Below are 10,682 nucleotides of genomic sequence, written 5' to 3' on the forward strand. Positions count from 1 at the left end.
CTAATTTTATATGAGATTATAGAGAGATTAAATGATTTGCTCAGGGCCACATGACTAATAAGTGCCTAAGGCAGGATTAAAACTCAGGTCTTCTTGATTCCAAAGCCAACACTTCCCACTTTATCAACTTTATTGGCATCATAAGGGCAGGATAAACATATGTGTCTGTGGATTCAAAGTAACTGAATTAGAACTAGTCTGAGTATCACTGTGGAGAAACTGATGTTAGGACATTAGGTTGAAATGTTGGCATCCTCATTTCTTAGTTCCTATGACAGCTTTTCCGTGTTACGATGTTCATAGAGATTGGTTCTATGACACTGATGATGCTGCTCTATTTACATGGAGCCTATGAAGTTTCCCCCCCAAAATAATCTTTTTTTTCTTTTCTATTTTTAAACAAAATCCCATGGCCCCTGTTTTTGGTTTGGAGAAAAAGCCATCATAAAAAGGTTTTTAGGCAAGATATAGCCCAGGATGGTGATACTAGTGGGAACGACATCATAGGCCACGGAGTTGAAGGAATTTTGGATGTTTAGCATGAATTTTAACCTGAATCAGAATTTGTTATGAGATTTTAAGCCTAGGAATATAATTTCACATTAAACAAGGAGTAATTGTTAGAAAGTATGAAGTGTTAGATTTTTGTAAAGAAAAACTTTATATTGTCTAAAAATGATTGAATTTTCTGTAATTAGAGATCTTCAGTCAGAGGAGAGGTGCCTACTTGTTCGTGTAGTAGAGATTCTTCCTTAGGTATAAGCTGAAATAGAGGCCCTTGGAGGTACTTTTCCAAGTTTGAGATTCAGTGATTAAAATTTTCACATTGTTATCGCATTCCTATCATACCTTGCACTGGTCTCTAGTTTCATTAAAGTACAGTCTTGAAAAGCTTAGAATCTGATTGAGGAGACAAGGCATATATGTGTGAGGCAGTAGAGTGATTCTAAAACAGTGCAAGTCTGAGAGAATGTAGTTCAGACATATTAGAATATCTTGGAAGTTACCTCATAGAAAAGAAGATTCCCATCCTGAACATTCCTTTGCCGTTCTTCTGGACTGCACTGGCTCTTTGGAGAAATCCCAAAGCATATAGCTGAAATTAAGAAGTTGGAAGGTTGATATGGATCGTTTACCTGTGTTTTTCTCTCATGAACATATCAAAGAAATTTCTAGTTCAATTTTAAATCTGAATTCCGCTGGATTGTGGTCAAGAATCACACATTTCAGGTAATTTTCTATACCTCTATCTTTCATATTTTAAGAAATGTATTTGTTTGGGGCACCTAGGTGGTGCAGTGAATAGAGCACTGGCTCTGGAGTCAGTCTGAGTTCAAATCTGGCCTCAGACACTTGACACACTTACTAGCTGTGTGACTGTGGGCAAATCACTTAACCCCAACTTCCCTGCCTTCCCCCCTCCAAAAAACAGACAAAACAAAAACAAACAAAAAATATATATTTGTTCAAACTGACTTGAAATCTCCACTTTTCTGAGTGGTGAAACTTTACTTCTATATGGCTCTGTCTTGATATTTAATAGGAAAAAATATATGTTTTCTAAGTATGATCACTATGTGTCTATGTGAGGGCTAATATGAAATTATATTCCTAGGCTTAATATCTCATAGCAGATTCTGATTCAGGTTAAAATTGAGTCACATTTTAAAAAACATATAGACAAAACAACTAAATAATTGACTTTGTGTCATCAACTTAACAATCCAAAAGTTTATTTTTGAGAAGGTGCGACAGACTAGGGTAAACAGATCTCATCTCAGATTAGATTAAAATTAAAACCAAACATATAATTTACTATGGGATTTAAAAAATAGATGCCTTTGATTTTTACTGCACTCTCATTTGTATCCCTTCCTACTTCCTCATCCAATGAGTGCTCGCTTGCAACAAATAGGAAAGATTTAAAACAATAAAGATCAGTAAAAGCAATTGACATAATGACCACGTCCCATAGAGCCCTCATTTTTCAATAAAGAGCACTTTTTTCAAAGTGCTAGGGAAGGTAGCCTAGTCATACCAGATCTTAAATTGTTAATACAAAGCGGCAATCTTCAAAACTACTTGGTACTGGCTAAGAAACAGGGGTAGATCAGTGGAATAGGTTAGGTACACAGGACAGGATAGTCAATGATTATAGCAAACTACTGTTTGATAAACCCAAAGACCCCACCTTCTGGGATAAGAACTCACTATTTGACAAAAACTGCTGGGAAAACTGGAAAATAGTATGGGAGAAACTGGGCATAGACCAATGTCTGACACCATACACCAAAATAAAGTCCAAATGGCTACATGATCTAGATATAAAGGTTGATACTATAAGCCAATTAGGGGAGCAAGGAATAGTTTATCTTTCGAATTTATGGAGAATGGAAGAATTTGTGACCAAATAAGAGATAGAGAACATTATGAAATGCAAAATGGATAATTTTGATTATATTAAATAGAAAAGTTTTTGCACAAACAAAACCAATGCAACCAAAATTAGGAGGGAAGCAGAAAACTGGGAAAGAATTTTTACAACTAGTGTCTCTGATAAAGGCCTCATTTCTCAAATATACAGAGAACTGAGTGAAATTTATAAGAATACAAGTCATTTCCCAATTGATAAATGGTCAAAGGATATGAACAGGCAGTTTTCAGAGGAAGAAATTAAAGCATCTATATTCATATGAAAAAATGCTCTAAATCACTATTGATTAAAGAAACATGAATCAAAATAACTCTGAGGCACCACATCACACCTATAGATTAGTGAACATGACAAAACAGGAAAATGATAAGTGCTGGAGAAGATGTGGGAAAGTTGGAACACTAATTCATTGTTGGTGGAGCTGTGAGCTGATCCAGCCATTGTGGAGAGCAATTTGGAACTATGCCCAAAGGGCTATAAAAATGAGCATACCCTTTGACCCATCAATACCACTTCTAGGGCTGTGTCCCAAAGAGATCATAGAGGTGGGAGAAGGACCCACATGGACAAAATATTTATAGCAGCCATTTGTGTGGCGGCCAAGAACCGGACATTGAGGAGATACCTATCAATTGGAGAATGGCTGAACAAGTGGTAATGCCAATCAACACAGCAATCTTGAGGGCTGCTGCTATGAATTATTTTAAGAGTCTAATTGCAAGGTATAATGAGCACTCTATTTATTCAGAGCTAAACCTTATTCAAGAAACTAAAGCATTCACAATTCATAACAACATGACAACTTATTACCAAAGTGGCCACATAGCTTTAAAAAAACATATCACTCAGTATGTAACATGGAGCACAACATATATTGTTACATTCACTATATCTTACACAATTGGGGGTCCCAGGCCAGGGTCTTTCCTAGGACAACACATCCCCAGGGGTAGCAGAGAATACAACACACTCCACCCTTAGGCCACAATAGATTATAATCCCCTCAATCAAAATAAAGTGTCCAAATCCTAAAAGTCTTCTTGGGGATATGTCCTTTTCACACTGCTGTTGCAGGCACCCCACCTGGTACTCAGGTCCATGCATGCTGGAATGAGCCAAAGAGTCCAAGTCTTAACACTGCTACAGTCCCTGTTTCCAAGTTCTGAGGGGTGGCTAGGGGACAAAGCCAACAGGGTGGGTCTCTGGGTTATGACACCTCCCCACTCCCATAATAACTCCAAACTATCCCAGGGAGATGTGGCAGGAAAGCACTTGAGCTGCTCCTGCCTTGCTGCAAAGCCTCCATCTTGACTTGGGGCCAAGTCTCAAGCTCTGGGGTTCCTCCTTCTGCAGGTCTGTGGGCTGACTGCTTCTGTTTCCTGCCTGGGTTCACATGCAGGCAGCTCTCCACTCCTGCTCCATGTCTCAGCTCATGGGGGAAGGGACTATTCCACTCCAAGCTCTTTCTGCTCTTGCCTGAGTCTGGGCACAGCAGGCTCCAGGGGCTCCTGCCCACAGCTTATGTCTCTGAGAAAACAAAGCTTAACAGGGCAACAAAAATATTTACACACATTACTAGCACCACCATCTCAATTCACTTTCACAGCTGGGAGGCTTCTTTATAACAGGTACTTAAAAGGGGCTTATGCCTGCTGCTGCTGCTGCTGCTAATTCTCTCAATGCTCAATGCTCTTTTTCTCTTCTCTTCTTCCTGCTAAATTTTCTTCTTCATCTTCATTTTCTCTCTTCATGCAGTTTCTTCTTCTTCTTCTCTCTCTCAATGCTCTCTCTATATACAGTTTTTCTTGGGACCTCATTGGCTCAGCACAGAAGGCTCAAGAACACACATGCATAATGCTGAAACTCAAGCACCTGATTGACTCAGTGCATGAGAGCCCATGTGTATAGTGCCAGAACTTAGCACCTGATTGGCTTGGTAACCAAAGGCATAAAAACCCACATGCCTCAGCACCTAATGTGCTATCACCATGAATTACCAGGGTTTAAAGGAGATTAATCTTTCAGATGTTTACAATTTAGCATAAGTCTAGGAAACTGAGCTCTGAAAGAAAAGAAACAAAAATCCCACCTTGCTTGCACTTACAGTTGTGGTATATGAATGTACTGGAATGCTACTGTACTATAAGAAATGATGAACAGGTGGACTTCAGAAAAACCTGGATGCTGAGCGAAGTGAGCAGAACCAGGAGACATTGTACACAGTAACAGCCACAATGTTTGATGACTGATTTTGATGGACTTAGCTCTTCTCAGCAATGCAAGAACCTAAAACAATTCCCAAGGATTCATGATGGAAAATGCCATCCACATCCAGATAAAGAATTATGGAGTCTGAATGCAAAGTGAAGCAGAAAATTTTCTTTTCTGTTTTGTTTTCTCTCACATGGTTTCTCCCTTTTGTTATAATTCTTCTATAGAGCATAACTAATGTGAAAATGTGTTTAATAGGAATGCATGTGTAGAGCCTATATCAGACTGCACACTGTCTTGGGGAGGAGGGGGGAGAGAGGGGAAGAAAATTTAAAACTTATGGAAATGAATGTTGAAAAATAAAAATAAATAAATTAACTAATAAAAACCCTTAAAGAGTTTTAAATAATAATTTTAAAATAAAACTTGACTGTATCTTAGCAGACTGATTACTAGATATTTTCTGCATTTTGTATTTATTTTAAATGGGATTGCTTCAGTTTTTACTTCTGGATTTTGTTTTTTGTGGAAATACTGATGATTTTTAGTAGATTTATTTTGCATCTTTCTACTGTACTAGATGCTTTTGTCTCAACTTTTTTTCTTGCTGATTCTGGGCATTTTCTAATCAAATTATCATTTTATCAGTTCATAGGGATACTTTTATTTCCCATTTGCCAACGTTTGTGTCTTTAATTTCTTTTTTTTTGGATGTTATTGCTAGCATTTCTAGAACTATCAATAGGGGATCATAGGCATTTTGCTTTATCAATGTCTATATTGGGAAAATTTCTAGTGTTTTTTCAATATAAATAATATTAGCTTTTGGAATTAGATATATGTTTTTTTTTAATTACATTAAAGTAAACTTTCAAGCATATCTTTTCTGGAACACCAATGATTTCTTATTTCAGAAAGTCTCAGAAAAATCAGAAAGAATGTCCTTATAATTGGAGTCTAATCATTAGCATTTAACCATATTGATATTTCAAAGTTAGTGTTATTCAATATGTGCATGAAAAAAGACTATATTTCATGTAAAATTGTTTGCATAACATTGTACTACAAAGCATCAAAAGTAAAATAAACCACATTTTGTTTTGTGCAACTTTTTGACAGGAGGAAAGACACTGAGTGTTGTGCCTATGTGAAAAGTTTTATAGAAGGTCATTTATTTTCAGTACTTATGATCAGTACCATCTCACTGAATGCCATGTGTATGGTTTTGCAGACCAATTACGACATTGAATATAAGTTGTATTTAACTTTTGAGGTAAGAAAATTATTTTATCTTTTCTAAAAAGATACTGAAATTTTTAAAAGCATGTTATTCAATGGGAAATTGCTGAAGTTAGACTCAAAGGGCCTCAAATGTGAGTTAATAAAAATATAAGCTCTTAGGGGCAGCTAAGTGGCACAGTGAATAGAGCACTGGTCCTGGAGTCAGGAGGACCTGAGTTCAAATTCACCCTCAGACACTTAACACTTACTAGCCAAGTGATCTTGAGCAAGTCACTTAACCCCAATTGTCCAGCCTTCCCCCCTGCAAAAAAAAAAAAGTAAAGCTCTTCACATTATTTCAGCATTTGAAGAGATCTATGATTTCCTTACTGTGGATATTCCATTTATGTACACATATAGATCACAAATCTTCCATGCTTTTGTAGAGAGGATCATGAGTTTCTGTAGCTGAAACAATTCTTGCTAATAATGAATGTCTTAATATTCAGCTAGATTTATCCTCTTATTAATTCAAGGCCTTTCCAGCTTTTTGGAGTCTGCCAGAACTCACACACTATTAGTCTGCCCTTTAAAAGATAAGAGAGTGGGGCAGCCAAGTAGCACAGCGAGTAAGAGCACTGGCTCCAGTGTCGGGATGACCTGGGGATCAAATCTGGGCTCAGATACTCAGCACCACAATAAATAACTGGCCGTATAACCTTGAGCAAGTGACTTAACCCCGATTGCTTTAAAAAAAAAAAAAGAGAGCTCCATAAGGTATTGGAAGAAAACTTTACTGGACAATCTTCACTTCTGGTAGAATATAACGAATTCTACCCTCTTAGCAGAAAACTATTTTTTTTAAAGCAATTGGGGTTAAGTCACTTGCTCAAGGTTACACGGCCAATTATTTTGTGTGGGTGCGAAGTATCTGAGGCCAGAACGGAGTCTCCGGGCTGGCGCTCTTATTGCGCTACCTAGCTGACCCCAGAAAACGATTTCACCATCTGAAAAGATATAGTTTAATGTATTCCTTTACTGCATTCTTAAAAAAAAATTGTGTGTGTGTGTGTACTCACAATAAATTATCATATAGGATAGACTATCAAAATAACAAATCATACTGAAGTATCCTTTTTTGTATTGATAAGTGAATTTCACATTATTCTTTTTGTGAAGAATTAGTACAGTGGACTTGTGATTGTATTGGTGTGAATATCCTTTCCAACAACGCAGATCACAATTCATCCATGCCTACCTAGCTGTGCTCCTTTTGTCTGTGTCTTCCCATGCATGCATCCCAGAAGGTGTGCCTAAATGTTGGGACCTTCTTTATGACCTTCTTATGACCTCCATGTTATAAGGATACCATTTGAGCATGCAAACTATTTATCAGTTAGCCCTTACTCTCATTACTTGGCCAGTCCAACTTTTAATATTTTTAAAAAATGTATTTCTGGAATAAAAGAAACATTTTCATAACACAATATAGTAAAAAAGACGATTGCAAATCTATTATGTACAACTTGCTCTTCCTTTTAAATATATAATAAAGTTATCCTGTTTTTCTTTTTCTTCCTTTTTCCCCCTCAGGTAGATGGCTACCACTAGACACAAATATGTGTGTGCATATATATGTATATGTATATATATATTACATATGTAAAACGATTCTATACATCTGTTTATCAGTTCTTTTTCTGGATGCAGTGTCTTTCTTCATATGTCCTTTATAGTTAATTTGGGCAGGTTTTTCAATCATAAATCTCTTTTTGGTCACATGCTTTATGTCCTTTTTATACTAAAGGGAAAGAATTCTAAGTTTCCTCCTCTCACCAAAGCTCTTACTAGAACTGTTCACAAGAAATTAATGGCACACAATTATTTGACTCTCTTCTACTTATCACTGTGGTTGAATTGCGCTGGTTGAGTAGACATTGTGTGCCAGGCACTCTGTTAGCTCTGGTGATATAAAGATAACAATGAAATATTTCTGTCCTCCAGGACAGGAGCTTACATTCTATAGTTGAGAGAATGAAATAAAAGTACTTATGTTTTAAAGGAAGTTAGGTGTTCTAATCTTTTTTTTTGGAGGGGGAGGGCAGGGCAATTGGGGTTAAGTGACTTGCCCAAGGTCACATGGCTAGTAAGTGTTAAATGTCTGAGGCTGGATTTGAACTCGGGTGCTCCTGACTCCAGGGCCGGTACTCTATTCACTGTGCCACCTAGCCACTCTGGAAATTAGGGATTTGAAGGTGCCACTGGAACTTCTTGAGTAGAGGTATGACATAGGCAGACTTGTAGTATAGCGATATCATTTTGGCAGTGGTGTGGCGGTCCAATTAGGGCAGATACTGGAGGCAGGAAGAATAATAAAAAGGTTCTTGTAATAGTCTAGTTGAGAGACGATGACAGTCTGAACCCAAGTGGTGTGAATGAAAAAGAGGGAGCACATTTGACAGATGACTGGGAGAGAGAATCACTGAATCTTGGAAACTGATTCAATATGAGTAGATGTAAGGAAGAGTTAAGAGTTGAAGATGCCTCCAAGGTTGGAAACCTGAATGACTAAGAGGATGATGCCCTCAACAGAAATAGGGAAATTAGAGGAGTGGGTTTGAAGAGAAAAGTTCCTTTTTGGACATGTTCAGTCCGAGATGGTTATGAGACATTTGTTTGACAATATCCAATGGGTAGTTGGCAACGTGAGACTATAATTCAAGAAAGATAATAGCAGAATATGGGTGTATGCACTGGAGGGAGTTGCTTAGGATGGCCATAATTGTTTGGGTCTTTCAACCCATTTGATATAGTCACAAAAATTCAAGAGCAGAAACCAGAGAAAAGGTGGTTAAATTAAGGTATTAAATGAAATGTAGAGAATGATTTGTATTCTTTGTTGTCCCTTTATGAAGTATCAAGAAATCTTCAATCAAGTTTGGTGGCATTAGAAGGAAACCTTCCCAGTGGATGTCCGGTAATTTGTGAACCCCAGTTGATTTTTTGGTGGCACAGTTGATTCAGGAGAATTTTATGGAACATGAGCCTTTGCAACAGAGGAAAGAATCCTCTATGAAGGAAGAATCCAATTCTTGAGAAATAATTACTCTTTGCCTTTCTTCTTTTATTTCTGAGCCCTACTCAACCAGTCAGAGATGCTGTATCCAACAGAAAATCAGTCAGTAGAGGTGACTTTAAGGAGAGTTATTCCTGATAGCAAATGAGAGAATCAGCCATAGATTCAAGAAAGAATTAGTCCTAGACATTAGAAATATAGGCACACAAAGTGAGCCCTAAATTGTTGCTCCCTATGAATGCAAGTTGGGGTTTAGTTCCCAGAAGGGACTCTTTCAACTAGATTTGGTAGTCATCCGCATAGAGGTAATAATTGAACCCATAAGAACTGATGAGAATAAACATAGAAAAGAAAAGATGGCCCAGGACAGAATCCTAAAGTGTATTCCTGTTTAGGGAGTTGGACATAGATAATGATATAGCAAATGAGACTGACTGAGATTGAGTAGCCAGAAAAGTTGGAAATTTACTAGAGAGCAATGTCATGAAAATATAGCTAAGAGAGAGTGGTCAGAGGGAATAGTCAACAGTAAGTGATCAGAAGGAATAGTCAACAATGTCAGTACCATAAAGATCAAGTATTAATGAATTATTAATTATTAAGTGCCTTCTATATGAATGTGCTAGGGGCTGAGAAGGGAGAAAGACAACACACACATATAAAATAAACTCAGTGTAATGGGGGAGAGGTTGGCAGGAAAGGCTTTATCTTCATGTAGGAAGTGGCACTTACACTGAGTTTGGAGGGAAAAAAGACATTCTAAGAGTCAGAGGTGAAGAGAGACAGGCAAAGACCAAACTTTTTTTTTAAGTGCTCTCAAGATGGGCGGTGTGTCATGTGAAGGGGTGTAAAGAGGTCAGTTTGTCTGGACAACAATACAAGGGAAGAGAAATAATGTATAAAAAGACTAGAATGGTTGAGCAAAGCCAGGTTGTAAAGGGTTTTAAAGGTAAAAAAGAGGAATTGATATTTGATCCTAGAGGAAATACAGATCAACTGAAGTTTATTGTGCAGGAAAATAGCATGCTCAGATCTACAATGAGAAGTAGAGACAATGTGGGAAGACCAATGAAGAGGCTATTTTGTCCAAGTGAGAGGGGATATAAAGGCCTAAACTGAGGTGGAAGCCATGTGAATAGAGAGAAGGGGGCAGACGTGCGAGTTACTGTAGAGACAGAACTAACATGATTTGGCAGCACATTGGATTATAGCGTAAGACAGAGTAAGGAGCCAAAGATAACATGGAAGTTGTTAACCTTGTTGATGGAGGATGATGGTGCCCTCGACAGAAATAGGAAGAGGGCTAGGTTTTGGGTAAAAGGTAATGATTTTATTTTGGATATGTCATATTGAGATGCCTATGGAAATCTAGTTTAGTTTGAAATGTCTAATTGTTAGCTGGACTGGTGCTCAGGAGAGAGACTAGTGCTGAATATATAAAAATAAGAGTGACTTACATAGTCATTTAAATAATTAAATTATATAAGTTGATGAGGTCACCGAGAGAAAGTGTATATAGAAAAAAGAAGGCCCAGCCTTAAAGTATACTTACATTTAGGGATAGTATGTATGATGAACTAATAAAGGGAACTGAGGAGTGGTCAGACAGGTAGGAGGAAAATTAAAAGAGATCAGTGTCACCAAAACCCAGAGAAGAAAGAAGGTCTACTAGAAGGGGATGGTCAACAGTATAAAGTGCTGCAGAAAGATCAAGAAGAACAAGGATTATGAAAAAAACTT

The 10,682-nt window shown here is 37.5% G+C and overlaps 1 protein-coding gene across 1 annotated transcript in view; it reads left to right on the forward strand.

Annotated features, from left to right (window-relative positions):
• The first annotated feature begins 5,654 nt into the window (after positions 1 to 5,654).
• Positions 5,655 to 10,682, forward strand: part of CATSPER3 (cation channel sperm associated 3) — an 82,458-nt gene continuing 77,430 nt past the window's right edge. The window contains 1 exon segment of the mRNA XM_069091675.1: positions 5,655 to 5,918. Within this exon segment, the coding sequence (XP_068947776.1) occupies positions 5,655 to 5,918 (264 nt within the window).

The sequence above is a fragment of the Petaurus breviceps genome, unplaced genomic scaffold (genome assembly GCF_028583685.1).
Source record: "Petaurus breviceps papuanus isolate PSGF00001 unplaced genomic scaffold, PetGlider_PUasm1.0 189, whole genome shotgun sequence".
NCBI lineage: Eukaryota > Metazoa > Chordata > Mammalia > Diprotodontia > Petauridae > Petaurus > Petaurus breviceps.